Genomic DNA, 16,974 nt, shown 5'->3' on the forward strand with positions numbered 1-16,974 from the left:
GTTCAGTTGCTCTCTTTCTTGAGAGTGCATAATGTATGTCCTTTAATTGTGCAACATTTGCTCTGTAATTTCATCCTTTTTGGTAAATAAAGAAATTAAAAAAAAAAAAAAAAAAGGGGGGGGGGGAGGGGGTTTCACTGTCTCTAGGGGGGATGTGGAGCTTATCCATGACCAGCCCAACATACTGGTAATATCACACAAACACAAAGCCATAAAGATGATAAGATTGTCTCCACCACCTTCTAGAGAAGAAATGATGGATGGGTAAAGCACTATGCTGGGAGTTGTAGTTCCCCCAGTCATAGCGGCTTAGCAATGGCTCCATGTACAGCACAACAGCCCATAGAGACCCGGTACATCAACGTGAAGACAAACCGATACAAGGTAGTGTGGGGATGTGACCATATAAAAGATTGTTTGAGATTTTTTATATATATATATTATAAAAAATCTCAAACAATCTTTTATATGGTCACATCCCCACACTACCTTGTATCGGTTTGTCTTCACGTTGATGTACCGGGTCTCTATGGGCTGTTGTGCTGTATTGGGGCACCTACCTTTACACACAAATTTTAAATTTTGAAGCAAAGATTATTTTTTTATAATATATTATATTATATATATATAAATAATAATCTTTGCTTCAAAATTTAAAATGTGTGTAAAGGTAGGTGCCCCAATACTTTTGACAATATAGTGTGGTGCATGCGTGCGAATACACAATTAAAAAAAATATATATATATAATTTATATATAAAAATATAAATGATTTTTTAGTACCTTTTTTCATCTGAATTTCCGTCACGGCGAGGTATGCAATTCATGCACGAGTAAAAGGTAGGTGTCCCAATACTTTTGGCAATATAGTTTATATACACCCAAACTGCACTGAGAAACTCACTTCCATTGTCATAAGTTCACTTCATTCGGGGGAAAGAAGGGCAATAAAGGGGCACTTCATAGGAAGGGGTAGACGAGTGTACATGTGACTTGGAAGCGAGTTCTCAGGTAACACATGAGAGGTAAGTTCTATAAGAAGATATTTGTACACTTCAGGTGTCGGATCCTCCAAACCTCCAATGCAAAATCCTCAGCAGTTGGACCATCAAGGTAAAATCAGAAATAAAATATAAAACCCCGAACTCCGGGCTGCACAAACTTTTCTAGTTTAATAAATAGCAGCAGCTGTCAGAGGTGCTGCTCGGGTGCAAGAGGCGGTCAGGACCCCCGCTGCTCGGGTGCCAAGAGGCGGTGATGACCCCCGCTGCTCAGGTGCCAAGAGGCGGTCAGGACCCCCGCTGCTCAGGTGCCAAGAGGCGGTGATGACCCCCGCTGCTCGGGTGCCAAGAGGCCGTCAGGACCCCCGCTGCTCGGGTGCCAAGAGGCCGTCAGGACCCCCGCTGCTCCGGTGCCAAGAGGCCGTCAGGACCCCCGCTGCTCCGGTGCCAAGAGGCCGTCAGGACCCCCGCTGCTCCGGTGCCAAGAGGCCGTCAGGACCCCCGCTGCTCGGGTGCCAAGAGGCCGTCAGGACCCCCGCTGCTCGGGTGCCAAGAGGCCGTCAGGACCCCCGCTGCTCGGGTGCCAAGAGGCCGTCAGGACCCCCGCTGCTCGGGTGCCAAGAGGCCGTCAGGACCCCCGCTGCTCGGGTGCCAAGAGGCCGTCAGGACCCCCGCTGCTCGGGTGCCAAGAGGCCGTCAGGACCCCCGCTGCTCGGGTGCCAAGAGGCCGTCAGGACCCCCGCTGCTCGGGTGCCAAGAGGCCGTCAGGACCCCCGCTGCTCGGGTGCCAAGAGGCCGTCAGGACCCCCGCTGCTCGGGTGCCAAGAGGCCGTCAGGACCCCCGCTGCTCGGGTGCCAAGAGGCCGTCAGGACCCCCACTGCTCGGGTGCCAAGAGGCCGTCAGGACCCCCTGCTGCTTGGGTTACAAGAGGCCGTCAGGACCCCCTGCTACTCTGGTGCAGGGGTAGGTGGTGACCCCTACTGCCCTGGGGCAGGGATAGGTGGTGACCCCTGCTGCCCTGGTACAGGACATTGAGGTGCCCCCTGCCTTCTATGGTAAACCTCTCCTGCTATGTAGTAACCAAGAAAAGTTTCTGCAGCCCCCGGTGTGGTGACTCTTATCGGCACGGACCGGTGTGTCGGGTAGAAACACACACAATAAATAAAAAAGGAAGAAGAGAAATCTTACGGGTTTCTCGGATTCCTTCTTCTGCGGCAGTTTCTTCTTGGTGGCCTTCCGTTCGGCGCGCCGCAGTTCGGTGGTGGTGTCGGCGGCGGTGATAAGTTTCTGCAGGTCCTGCGTCTTCTTCTCTCTCTCCTTCTTCCTGCTCTCGATTTTCCGCAGCTCTTGGATAAGGTACTCCTCCTCTGACACCTACAGGAAGACAGCCGCAACTACACGTTAGACATACAGAGAGAAGTTATGTGCAGAGGGCGCCCCCTAGTGGATGGCAAACAAAATCCTCTCATTGGTATAACTGCTGTATAGTGGGGAAAAAAAAAAAATAATCACAAAAAAAGGTGGATTTTTTGTTTTGTTTTTTTGTTTTTTTTAAATATTAACAAGGACAGCTTCAGGGGGAGTGAGGAGACGGGTGGCATAAAAATCTGTAACATTCTTGCAGACACAGCATGAAATTGTTTGTAAAACGTATATATATATATATATGTCTATTCCTGGATGCCCACAGAGGAAACTTCAAAATCCTGCAAACAGGTAAATATGCACTACTTACATAGGTGATTATTTTGTTTTCTTGGATCTGAATGCCAACTCAGCCGGAAAATGTGTATAAAAGGTGGACTCTAACTCAGCACAGGGATGGTGGGAACCCCTCATAATGGGCACAGCGGGTGTACAGACCCGGGAACTCGGCACAGGGATGGCGGGCATCCCTCATAATGGGCACAGCAGGTGTACAGACCCGGGAACTCGGTACAGGGATAGTGGGAACCCCTCATAATGGGCACAGCGGGTGTACAGACCCGGGAACTCGGCACAGGGATGATGGGAACCCCTCATAATGAGCACAGCGGGTGTACAGACCCGGGAACTCAGCACAGGGATGGTGGGAACCCCTCATAATGGGCACAGCGGGTGTACAGACCCGGGAACTCAGCACAGGGATGGTGGGAACCCCTCATAATGGGCACAGCGGGTGTACAGACCCGGGAACTCAGCACAGGGATGGTGGGAGCCCCTCATAATGGGCACAGCGGGTGTACAGACCCAGGAACTCAGCACAGGGATGTTGGGAACCCCTCATAATGGGCACAGCGGGTGTACAGACCCGGGTACTCAGCACAGGGATGGTGAGAACTCCTCATAATGGGCACAGCGGGTGTACAGACCCGGGAACTCAGCATAGGGATGGTGGGAACCCCTCATAATGGGTACAGCGGGTGTACAGACCCGGGAACTCAGCACAGGGATGGTGGGAACCCCTCATAATGGGCACAGCGGGTGTACAGACCCGGGAACTCAGCACAGGGATGGTGGGAACCCCTCATAATGGGTACAGCGGGTGTACAGACCCGGGAACTCGGCACAGGGATGGCGGGCATCCCTCATAATGGGCACAGCGGGTGTACAGACCCGGGAACTCGGTACAGGGATAGTGGGAACCCCTCATAATGGGCACAGCGGGTGTACAGACCCGGGAACTCAGCACAGGGATGGTGGGAACCCCTCAATGGGCACAGCGGGTGTACAGACCCGGGAACTCGGCACAGGGATGGCGGGCATCCCTCATAATGGGCACAGCAGGTGTACAGACCCGGGAACTCGGTACAGGGATGGTGGGAACCCCTCATAATGGGCACAGCGGGGGTACAGACCCGGGAACTCAGCACAGGGATGGTGGGAACCCCTCATAATGGGCACAACGGGTGTACAGACCCGGGAACTCAGAACAGGGATGGTGGGAGCCCCTCATAATGGGCACAGCGGGTGTACAGACCCGGGAACTCAGCACAGGGATGGTGGGAGCCCCTCATAATGGGCACAGCGGGTGTACAGACCCGGGAACTCAGCACAGGGATGTTGGGAACCCCTCATAATGGGCACAGCGGGTGTACAGACCCGGGTACTCAGCACAGGGATGGTGAGAACCCCTCATAATGGGCACAGCGGGTGTACAGACCCGGGAACTCAGCACAGGGATGGTGGGAACCCCTCATAATGGGCACAGCGGGTGTACAGACCCAGGAACTCAGCACAGGGATGTTGGGAACCCCTCATAATGGGCACAGCGGGTGTACAGACCCGGGTACTCAGCACAGGGATGGTGAGAACCCCTCATAATGGGCACAGCGGGTGTACAGACCCGGGAACTCAGCACAGGGATGGTGGGAACCCCTCATAATGGGTACAGCGGGTGTACAGACCCGGGAACTCAGCACAGGGATGGTGGGAACCCCTCATAATGGGTACAGCGGGTGTACAGACCCGGGAACTCGGCACAGGGATGGCGGGCATCCCTCATAATGGGCACAGCGGGTGTACAGACCCGGGAACTCGGTACAGGGATAGTGGGAACCCCTCATAATGGGCACAGCGGGTGTACAGACCCGGGAACTCAGCACAGGGATGGTGGGAACCCCTCAATGGGCACAGCGGGTGTACAGACCCGGGAACTCAGCACAGGGATGGTGGGAACCCCTCATAATGGGCACAGCGGGTGTACAGACCCGGGAACTCAGCACAGGGATGGTGGAAACCCCTTATAATGAGCACAGCGGGTGTACAGACCCGGGAACTCAGCACAGGGATGGTGGGAACCCATCATAATGGGCACAGCGGGTGTACAGATCCGGGAACTCAGCACAGGGATGGTGGGAACCCCTCATAATGGGCACAGCGGGTGTACAGACCCAGGAACTCAGCACAGGGATGGCGGGCATCCCTCATAATGGGCACAGCGGGTGTACAGACCCGGGAACTCGGTACAGGGATAGTGGGAACCCCTCATAATGGGTACAGCGGGTGTACAGACCCGGGAACTCGGCACAGGGATGGCGGGCATCCCTCATAATGGGCACAGCGGGTGTACAGACCCGGGAACTCGGTACAGGGATAGTGGGAACCCCTCATAATGGGCACAGCGGGTGTACAGACCCGGGAACTCAGCACAGGGATGGTGGGAACCCCTCAATGGGCACAGCGGGTGTACAGACCCGGGAACTCAGCACAGGGATGGTGGGAACCCCTCATAATGGGCACAGCTGGTGTACAGACCCAGGAACTCAGCACAGGGATGGTGGGAACCCCTCAATGGGCACAGCGGGTGTACAGACCCGGGAACTCAGCACAGGGATGGTGGGAACCCCTCATAATGGGCACAGCGGGTATACAGACCCGGGAACTCAGCACAGGGATGGTGGGAACCCCTCAATGGGCACAGCGGGTGTACAGACCCGGGAACTCAGCACAGGGATGGTGGGAACCCCTCATAATGGTATACAGACCCGAGAACACTGTCAGGAGGGTTTAACTCTTCAGCCTCCACCAAGCACCACAATATCTATTCCCCGTGGAGCGATTCGGTAACGTGAAGATTTTCTGGGAACTGCAGAGCCGAGTCTGATTTCTGGCGGAGGAGCGCTGAGGGAATTTGGAGCCGCTGTATGTCGGAGTGTGTAGTGATAACGTGGATGACCTTCCTGATCCGAAACCTCCTTTCCGCTTTATTGAGCAAAGAACCGACTCCAGCCCGCAGGTTCAGGTACCTTTGTACTGGAGTTCAGTGGAATGGGAGACGCCGGGTCAGGAGGCCGGCGCAGTGCCGGGAGAACTTCTTTCAAATACCAGCAGAAGAGAAAATAATAAAACGCCCGATGTGCGCAGTGCTATGAGCAATGGTGAGCCTCACACTGCCCAGCAGGGAAAGGGTTATCAGAACAGATTAACCCCTCCCATCCCCCAATACTGGAAATATGAGGCATCTAATGCCAATTCTCATTCTACAAAATAAGAAAACAGATCAAAATGTTTAAACTAAGAAAACGGAGCACTTTAGGGAAAAAATAAATAAATAAATCAGGTGATTATGAAATTTATGGCAGCAACAAGTCTCAAAAAAGTTGGGACAGAGCAACAAAAAGCCAATAAAGTAAGTGTAACCAAAGAGCGGGAAGAGCATTTTGCAACATTGGCAACAGGTCAGTACCATGATTGGGTATAAAAGGAGCATCTTAGAGAGTCAGAGTGTCTCAGAAGTATTAAAAAAATAAGAAACTGGGACAAGGTTCACTGATCTGTGAAAAGCTGCATCTAAAAATTGTCCAACAAATTTCAGAATAATGTTCCTCAATGTAATAAAAAAAAAAAAAAAAAAAAAAATATCCCAAAAGACTTTAAAACCCATCATCTACAATACATGTGCTCAAAAGATTGAGAATCTGGAGAAATCTCTGTGTGAAGGGACAAAACTGAAACCCAACATTGGGTGGCGGTGATCTTCAGGCCCTCAGACGGCACTGCACTACAAAACATGCATGATTGTGTGATGGACATCACTGCATGGACTCCGGAATACTTCCACAAATCACTGTCTGGGAACACAGCTCGCTGTGAAATACAAGGCAAAGTTCTAACATGGAAAGAATAAAACATACCTGAACATGATCCAGAAATGCCTGTAAAATGGTCTGTAACAAAGTGGAAAACTGTTCTCTGAGCCAAAGCCCATGATAAATGGTCTGTTACAAAGTGGAAAACTGTTCAGCGTTCAGATGAAAGGAATTTTTTACATTTTTGGCAACCGTGGGCCTCCAGACTAAAGAGAAGAGGAACCTTCTGGCTTGTTATCAGCACTTAGTTCAGAAGCCGGTGTTCTGCCGAGAAAGTTCCCCCCGGCGGATAATGACCCCCCCCCCCCCGTACTGCGCAGGCGCAGCACGAGCCACAACAGAGCCGCCAAAAATAGCCGAAAACTGAACACCTGTGAGTCAGCTGTACACGGTGCCTGTAACAGGGACCACCTCGCGGGCTCGCCACGCATGCACCGTAGACAGCGGTGCCTGTCTTTCGGCAAATATCTCCTAAACCGTATAGGTTTAGGAGATATTTCTTAGACCTACAGGTAAGCCTTAATCTAGGCCTTAATCTAGGCTTACCTGTAGGTCAAACGGGTGTTGTAAGGATTTACAACCACTTTAAGGAAGGCCTCGTATATTTCAGCAGGACAATGCCAAACCGTGCAATGCCTCTACGATAACAGCATGGCTTCCCAGTAGAAGAGTCCGGGGGGGCTTTACTGGTTGGCCTGCAGTCCAGATCTTTCAACTATTGAAAAGATGGGACATTTGACGAAGCCCCAGGACTGTTGAGCAGTTAGAATCCAATATGAAGCAAGAACGGGACAACATTCCTCTCCCAAATCTACAGCAATTGGTCTCCTCAGTTCTCAGATGTTTACAGAGAGTGTTGGTAAAGGAAGAGAGGATGCTACACCGGGCTGAACGTGGCCGCGCCTCAACTTTTTGGGGACGTGTTGTTACCAATTTCAAAATTACCTTTTTTTTTTCTCAGTTTATTACATTTGATATGTTTTCTATTTTCCATTGTGAATAAAATTTGGGTTTACGAGATTTGCAGATCATTGCATTCTGTTTTTCTGTAAATTTTACACAGCGCCCCAACTTTTTTGGAATTGGGGTTGTACGTAAAATAAATTTTTTTTGAAGTTCATTGGGGGGGGGACACACACACACACACACACATACATTTAGAGACTGTTGGGGACTACTACAACCAACAGGAGAAATTGTGGCCTGCCAGGTGTAACCCTACTCCCAGCATGCCTCCTCCTTGTGTACAAACACTATCAAACACATGACCATAAACATAGATTGGTGGGACCCGGGTCATGTAAAACTCCAGGGAAAGGATTTTGCGGTAAGTACAATAATGTTCTTTTCTTTCTCGTTCCTTAAGGGACATTTCAATTCACAGATTGTTGGGATGTCCAAAAGCGGCCCAAATGATGGGTGCCAAGACAGCAGCTAAACATTATCAGGCCCACAAGAAACAAACAACGTAGCCGCCTGCAGCTCAACGAGCCACTTGAAGGACCTTTGCTACATCCACAGTGTAGCTCCAAGACGGCATAAGAAAAGGCCGGAACATCCACCTGGTAAAACCTGAATAGCGTGTCTAGAGAAGCGCAAAGGGAAATATACCAAATAGGTTCAAAGCGCAGAGCCAGAGGTACAGAGAAAATATAATTCATATTCCAAGAAGTCATAGGGGAGCCGTATGAGAGACCATGTATGAAAAGGTTTGATGAAGCAAGGGAAGACAGAAGTCATCCGTCGTCGGCGTCCATGAGAGGAATAGTGCCCCATTGTTGGCGTCCATGAGAGGAATAGTGCCCCATTGTTGGCGTCCATGAGAGGAATAGTGCCCCATTGTTGGCGTCCATGAGAGGAATAGTGCCTCATCATTGGTGCCCATGGTAGGGATAGTGCCCCACCATTGGCGTGCTTGGGGAGGGGAAATAGTGTTCCAAACTTTATATCAGTGGGAGAAATGGTGATCCATTGTTGGTGTCAGTGGGAGGAATGGTGATCCATTGTTGGTGTCAGTGGGAGGAATGGTGATCCATTGTTGGTGTCAGTGGGAGGAATGGTGATCCATTGTTGGTGTCAGTGGGAGAAATGGTGATCCATTGTTGGTGTCAGTGGGAGAAATGGTGATCCATTGTTGGTGTCAGTGGGAGAAATGGTGATCCATTGTTGGTGTCAGTGGGAGAAATGGTGATCCATTGTTGGTGTCAGTGGGAGAAATGGTGATCCATTGTTGGTGTCAGTGGGAGAAATGGTGATCCATTGTTGGTGTCAGTGGGAGAAATGGTGATCCATTGTTGGTGTCAGTGGGGGGAATAGTGCCTCATCTTTGGTGTCAGTAGGAGAAATAGTGCCCTAGTGACCGGAGGCAAGGCAAAGCAAAAGGTAAGCAAAGGGCCACACCTGGCCCATAGGCTGCACCTTGGAGATCACTGTGCTATAGGATCCCTGTATCTGAGGACCAACCAGTCCAGGTTGTTTGTAAACCTGGAGGCCAGGTGGTCCTCATCCAGAGTCTCTCACCTGTGACACGGGGCCTAGACCACCTCTGGGTGCAGAGACCAATCCTCTGATCCAGGCACTGCCCGCTGAGGAAATCTGCCTGCCAACTGCCCAAGCCTGGAATGAATACAGCAAACAAGGCTGGTCCTCCAGTGTCCAAGTCCCCTGCACCATCAGGGTGTTCAGCCCCCCCCCCCACCCCCCCCCCCCCCCAGCCCAACAGACGGATATAAATCATGAGGATCTTTCATGAGATTGGAAGGAACAAATCCCCCAACTTCAGAGAAGCGTCGTTCCTGAGCCACCAAGCCAAGAACAACCTTGTCTTCAGCAAAAGACAAATTCATCTGTCCAAGCCAAGGACTGAAGCAAATCCCAAAGAAAGAATTTTGTTCTGTAGCAGTATCGAGTGGATCTGGCCGAATAGGAGTTTACCATCAGCTGCAGGACTCCCATGAAGAAGCCAAGAGTTGGGCAAATCCTGGACTCAAGAGTCCAAGTCTGGGAGAAGGAAGAAAGTTAAACATTTTCTTCTAGGAAATCCATCAGAACCTTTGCAAGGTCTGGATGGTCAATACTACGTTGTCACCAAGCACCTGAGCCGACCTCTTCCAACAGCGGGAAGTCATCTATGTATCCCATGATGGGGGTGCCCTGAGAGAGCAACATGGCTAACACATGGAGCCAGCACCTTGGTGAACACTGGAGATACAAGAGAAAAATAGAATGGCAGGCCACAAACTGCAAGTGGAGAGAACCCATAGCATAGGTAAGTGCACCTGATATCCACAGGAGGCAAGAAAGTTCCCCTGATGAAGGCATGCTATGAAAGGCCTGGGAGATTACATGAAGAATTTATGAACCCAAATAAAAGACATTTGGGACATTCCGATCCAAGATGGGGGCCGAAGCAACTGTGAACAGGTTGGAGTAGAACCTTTGGAACCGTTCTACCACAGGTACTGGGGCAAGGAGGCCCTGCTCCAGAAGACCTGCTAGATCTTCATGGAGATCTGCCAATCTGTGCAGTGACACAGGCAGGCTGGAAATAATGAACCAGGGAAGGCTGGTGGCGAAATTTTAGCCAGTAGCCACTGAACAATACCTCACCAACCCACACATTTGAGACACCGGGTGTCTGAACATCCGCAAAGGCTAAACAGCCGTTCCCTCACTTTGGGGTGTCTGGACACCCACTTGTGCTGAGGAACATTTATCTGAAGTTTTGGGGTACTGGGAAGGTGAGGGTTTGTGGACAGACTGGGAGCTGGACTTGGCTTTGGAAGTCAAGGGCTGTGGATAATGAAAAGGCCTCTGCTTGGCCTACGATGACAAGTCAGTCAAGACTTTTTTTTTTTTTTTGCTGGAGAATATGAATACCCCCCCCCCCCCCCCCCAGTAACATCCTTGAAGGGTATCCGACATCATCCCTTAAAGTGCTCACAAAGATGGCGTTTCTTACATACAGCCCAACACATCAGAAGAAGAACCCTCCTCATGTTCATGTATAGGAGGCCCAACTAGGTGCGGAGAAAGGAGACATCTAACAACCCATCCACGGTTTAGTTCAAGACTAGGGACATGAGCTCCGAACACTCTATGGCAGGCATGTCCAAAGTCCGGCTCGCGGGCCAATCGCGGCCCGGTTTTGGACGGCCCGCCAGGTTGTTTAAACATATATATCTTTTGTGGCCCCAGGCGATCTCCCAGCGCTGGGGCCACAAAAGATATATAGTCCAGCTGCGTCGGAGGGAGGAGGCGGGACGGGTGCCGTGCACACAGGAGGGGAATTTCCTGTTTACACGGCAGCCTCTGTAATAGGAAGTCCCGTCTCTGCCATTGGACAACTGTGCTGTCCATCAAAGGAGGTGGGACTTTCTCTTAAAGAGGCCCTTGTGTAAACAGGAGATTCTCCTGGTGAGTGAATTCCCGGCAATGGTGGGTGAAATTCCCGGCAATGGTGGGTGCAATTCCCGGCAATGGTGGGTGCAATTCCCGGCAATGGTGGGTGCAATTCCCGGCAATGGTGGGTGCAATTCCCGGCAATGGTGGGTGCAATTCCCGGCAATGGTGGGTGCAATTCCCGGCAATGGTGGGTGCAATTCCCGGCAATGGTGGGTGCAATTCCCGGCAATGGTGGGTGAATCCCTGGCAATTGTGGGTCTGCAGATGGACACTGACCCTTATTTTGCTTCACAGTTCTTTATTTAGAATTTTAAGTTTTTTTTTTCCTGAAGCTTCCCTCTTAAAGTGAAGGTACGTGCTATTCACCAATAAATACGGTGTATCCAAATACTACACTTGAGTTCATCTATTCACCACACACAGCCACAAAGGCAAGAGAATTCTTGTTGAGCCGTGTATTAGTGCTCGGATGAACTCACTCAGGCCGAATTTTAATGGTTCAAAGAATGTCAGGCAAAATGGTCGGCCCTCGTGCATGTTCACTTCATCAAATCTGGCCCTCTTTGAAAAAAGTTTGGACACCCCTGCTCTATGGTCAAGGGACCAACTGGCAAAGTGATCAGATCCCTTCAGGTGGTCCTTCCCCAATCAGTTATGGCCAGACAGACGAATGTAATGACCAAGACAGATTGCAATGTAGGTCCCGTCATAGAAGAGAGAGTTCTAGAAAAGGGCCTCCAGCCTTTTATTGATGGGGGGCCTTAAACACAGAAGCTTTGTTAAAATGAGAAAATGCCTGGTGTACCATGGAGGTAAATCCACTTTAACAGGTCCCCCTCACATGGGTAAAGACTGACAGTTATTTAGTTGGGACAAACACCTTGGGGTAGAGTTACTAAAACTGGAGCACTCCTAATCCGGAGCAGCTGTGCATGGCGGCCAGCTTCTAACCTCAGCTTGTTCAATGAAGCTTTGGCAATAAAATCTGGAAGCCGATTGCAAAATCTGGTGCAACTCTGCATAGAAACCACTCTCCAGTTTTCGGAAAATGACCCCCCTTGTCGGGGTTTTTGCCAGTCTCCATAAAAGGAAGAATTAAAAACTGAAAAATTCTTGGCTGTCTTGGGAACCCAAAAGAAGCCCAAGCTGGGGACAGTGCTGGTAGAGGATACAGTTTGACCCTCAAAATTTAAACTGGTGAATAAAAAAAACACTCTAAATTGGGAGTGGAAGGCTGCGACTCCTCCGGGGTAGGTCTGTCCATTTAAAAAGGTCAAAGTCACCTTTTACATAAACTTGGTCCCAATTTAATTCCCAGACATGTGCCGCAACGAAAAGGCCGCTGAGCCGCCTTCCTTGAGGATAAATACAATGATCATTTCTTCGGATGTCCTAAAAATGAGGCTTGGTGGCCATTTTGTTGTAGCCCACGTCCTGGAAATAAAATGTCCCGTTTTATTTCCACTCACATTGGCTACAACAAAATGGCCACCAAGCCTCCTTTTTAGGACATCCAAAGAAATGATCATTGTATTTATCCTCAAGGAAGGCGGAGTCTTCAGGAATGGGGGTATTTTTTAGATGGGCTTCCTGGGTGACAGAAAAGGTCTACAGCAGGGGTCTCAACAAACTGGTGGCCCTCCAGCTGTTGCAAAACTATAAGTCCCATGAGGCTTTGCAAGGCTGACAGTTGCAAGCATGACCCCCACAGGCAGAGGCAGGATGGGACTTGTAGTTTCACAAACGCTGGATGGCCACCAGTTTGAGACCCCTGGTCTACAGGTATGGCATTTAAATGAAACAATATTTTTTACAAATATGACAGTGTGTTTTGAACTAGTGGGGTCCCCTGGTCTTAATGCCAGGGACTTGCTGACTGGGAGACAGGAGACCACAGGCGGGTCGGATACGGACCCATGAAGGGGGAAGGCATGGAAGCATGTTTGTGGCCTCTTCGTTCCATGAAGTCCAGCATCCATCTCATCCCTGGATGGAGCAGAGGAAGTGTCCACACCCAACCGAGCCAAGCAAGACTCCAAAGATGCCATAGATTCTAGCAGAGGTCATGACTCCAGACTGCTTTTCGGTGGCCTTTCATTGGATGCTCTGTAGGCAGCACCGTAACCATTAATATGCTGGAGCATGTAAGCAGGGGAGTAACTAGATGTTATCCCCCCTATCTGCGCAAAAGTCAGATTCATATTAATATTAGTTTTAAGGGCTGCTCGTTGTGAGTTTAAAACCTATTCAGTGGAAATCAGCGATGAACCGCGCACCCTGTATATAGAGATACAATATAATGCAATAGCAAAAAACAACCACTAGATGTCCCCAGTGGATTATACAAATGCACAAAGTGCAAAATAAATAAAATGTGCATTGAGATCGCCACCTAATGTTTCCAGCGAGTGGCAGACAGTCATTTGCAGCGTCCAAAAAAACTCAAAATGTGTAATGTTAATAGTCCAAAAACTTTCATCAAGTGATTTTCAAAAGGTGCAAAGATCTCACGGATCCGACAATCAAGGGACTGAAATTCTTCCTCCACCAACACCGATCACTCGGCCTACACAGCAGATTTACATGACCCCCCACATTACAGGAGTCATATACAGCAAGTGGATACTAGACGTTCCCGTTGTCTGTCTCCAATGACTGTGCAATGAAGTCTCCAGGACCACATAGGAAAGAAAGACCCCCCCACCGGATCTCCGGACATCAGTGGAGAGACGCAAAAAAGAAACAAACAGCCTCCCTCGGTGAAGTACAGAGGTCTTTTATTAAAGAATGCCTCCGGGATTTCTCCAGAGCTTCTCCCATCCTTTGGAACTCTATACCCCAATCTGTCTGGACTGTCCCCTAATCCAGGGCTTGACAAATTTGCTTGGAATCTAGGAGCCAGCTTAAAAAGTTAGGAGCCAGGTCGGTAACGGCGATCCGGACCTGTCCCTGGCCTGACATGGAGACGAGTGAGGGGAAGATAGCGCCGCAGCCCCCCCCCCTTTTTTTTTTTTCCTTAATTAAAATAATTTTTTTTTTTACTTTTTACAAAAAAAAAAAAATATATATATATATATATATATATATATATATATATATATATATATATATAATTAAATAAATAAATAAATAAATAAATTAATAATATATATATATATAATATAATGAGAAGCCATCTACCAGCCACCACACTCACCGTGGGGCAAAAGGCGCCAGATGACGCCCGCAATCACTTCCTTCTCTTCACTTTGGGAAGGAAATGAGCGGGCAGTGAAAAACAGGCAGGGGAGCTTCACTCCATTAGGAATTAGCATTATTGGAATAGGGTGTAATTTCTACATCCACCACAAGATGGCGCCAGACTACCGAAAGATTTTAGAAGGCCGCAAAGCCACGGCCTCAATTACTGGCCGGTGCGGCCCGATGCAATTGCGCGGCGGAGTTCGGGGTCCAAATGGAGACGGGATACCCCAGCAGCGTTGCCCCAGTCGCCAGGACACGAATTCTAGGCGCAAATGCGACCAGGCGCCCGGGGTTTGTCGAGCCCTGCCCTAATCTATACATCTTTAGACCATCCATTTAAAAAAAACCAAAAAAAAAAACAAAAACAAAATCTCAACTAAAATTGTTGACCATACTGGACTTTTTAGGCATAGATATAAATATAAAGAAAAAAGAGGGGGGGGGAGAGAGTGAATAATTTAAAGCAATTTTTATTTTTCTAAAAAGAGAAGAAAACACACCAGATCTCAATATTTCTTATCCTGTCTAGCGTGTTAGAGGTACATCATATTCTGTATATATTCCTGTACATATCCAACATAGGAACATTAAGGAAAGATTAACCATTAATACAGAAAATAATTTGTATAGACAGGATAACAAGAATCAGCTCAAAGATATTTAGATGCTCTACATGTTTCGCGTTCATCATAACGCTTCATCAGGAGCTTATTATTTTTATTCCCTTTGGATAGCCCAAAAGGAAAGAGAAAAGATGTCTCTACAAAAGTAGAATGGTGTATGGTATTGTAGTCAGACTATTGTATATAGAGGAGCCCACAAATGAGCGTGTGTTATATATATATATATATATATATATATATATATATATATATATATATAAAGCAGCCCGATTGTCGAGGCGATGAGGTCACTGAGGGGTCCTTTTGTTCCCCCTCTCCCTCAATGATACCCTAAACTCTGGACTAGAGTTAGTGGAAAGACACTCTGGAATTTCTGACTGGATCAATAGAAGATTACGGCTTATACCACCTTCTTCTCTTGCTTTATATATATATATATATATATACACGTCTGGAGTTCTTTGCTCATTTGTGGGCTCCTCTATATACAATAGACTGACTACAACACCATACACCATTCTACTTTTGTAGAGACATCTTTTCTCTTTTCTTTTGGGCTATCCAAAGGGAATAAAAATAATAAGCTCCTGATGAAGCATTATGATGAACGCGAAACATGTAGAGCATCTAAATATCTTTGAGCTGATTCTTGTTATCCTGTCTATACAAATTATTTTCTGTATTAATGGTTAATCTTTCCTTAATGTTCCTATGTTGGATATGTACAGGAATATATACAGAATATGATGTACCTCTAACACGCTAGACAGGATAAGAAATATTGAGATCTGGTGTGTTTTCTTCTCTTTTTAGAAAAATAAAAATTGTTTTAAATTATTCACTCTTCCCCCCCCCCCCCCTCTTTTTTCTTTATATTTATATCTATGCCTAAAAAGTCCAGTATGGTCAACAATTTTAGTTGAGGTTTTGTGTTGTTTTTTTTTTTTAAGTTTATTATCGGGACGTGGCATGTGAATTTTTCTGTAATGTATCCCCAGGACCACCCTGTGGCAGAAACACACCAAATTTAATTTATTTAGACCATCCCTGAAAACCCTTCTCTTTAACCACTTAAGGACCGCCGTATTGCCATTGTACGTCATCACAATGGCACAGGCAGGCACAAGCACGTAGATGTACGTGCCTGCCTTCCAGCGGGTGGGGGGTCCGATCGGACCCCCTCCCGCTGGATACGGCGGTCCGGTTCCCTCCAGGAGCGATCCGTGATGAGGGGATGGCCGTTGGTTTCTGGCCACCCCCTCTGGATCGCTCCTGGCCAATGACGAACTTCCTCCCACTGTGTACTGTTTACACAGGAAGGAGGAAGTGATGTCATTCTCCTCGGGGCGGTCTTTTTGACCGGACTACGAGGAGAAGACTAAAAGTAAGTGTGCACCAACACTACACTGACATGTAGGTACACACAGGCACACAAACTCCCCCCCCCCCCCCCCGATCGCCCCCACCCCCCCTCCTCCCCCCAGTCACAGTGTCACTGATTGCATTGATCATTTCTTTACTGATCACTGCATTCAGTGTCAGTTGTAACAGTTAAAACTGTCAGGGCAGTTAGTGTTAGGTCCAGGGTAGCCCCCTATCACCCCCCAATAAAGATTTAACCCCCTGATTGCCCCTAGAGTTAACCCTTTCACCCCCTTTTGCCAGTGTCACTTAGCGATCATTTTTCTGATCGCTGCATCAGTGTCGCTAGGTAGCTAGTTATTTTTTTAGGTTCACCGCCAGGTTTTTATATCGCTAGGTACCCCGATATACTACCAAATAATGGTTTTAACCCCCTGATTGCCCCTAGTTAACCCTTTCACCCCCTTTTGCCAGTGTCACTAAGCGATAATTTTTCTGATCGCTGCATCAGTGTCGCTAGGTAGCTAGTTTTTTTTTTAGGTTCACCGCCAGGTTTTTATAGCGCTAGGTACCCCGATATACTACCCAATAATGGTTTTAACCCCCTGATTGCCCCTAGTTAACCCTTTCACCAGCGATCACAGTATAAGTGTCACTGGTGACGCTGGTTAGCCAGTTAGTTATTTAGGTTCCCCATCAGGTTTTTATATAGCGCCAGGGACCCCCATATACTACCTAATAAAAATTTGAACCCCCTGATTGCCCCTAGT

At 48.5% G+C, this 16,974-nt stretch overlaps 1 protein-coding gene across 2 annotated transcripts in view; it reads right to left on the bottom strand.

Annotated features, from left to right (window-relative positions):
- The window catches only part of DMAP1 (DNA methyltransferase 1 associated protein 1), a 130,282-nt gene that overhangs the window by 61,656 nt on the left and 51,652 nt on the right, over positions 1-16,974 (bottom strand). For both annotated transcript variants that reach the window (XM_077450763.1, XM_077450762.1), the window contains exon 7: positions 2,191-2,376. In XM_077450763.1, the coding sequence (XP_077306889.1) occupies positions 2,191-2,376 (186 nt within the window). The remainder of the gene's footprint in view (positions 1-2,190; positions 2,377-16,974) is intronic.

This window comes from Lithobates pipiens, unplaced genomic scaffold (assembly GCF_037356315.1).
Source record: "Lithobates pipiens isolate NorthernLeopardFrog02 unplaced genomic scaffold, aLitPip1_a1.2 Scaffold_23, whole genome shotgun sequence".
Taxonomy (NCBI): Eukaryota; Metazoa; Chordata; class Amphibia; order Anura; family Ranidae; genus Lithobates; species Lithobates pipiens.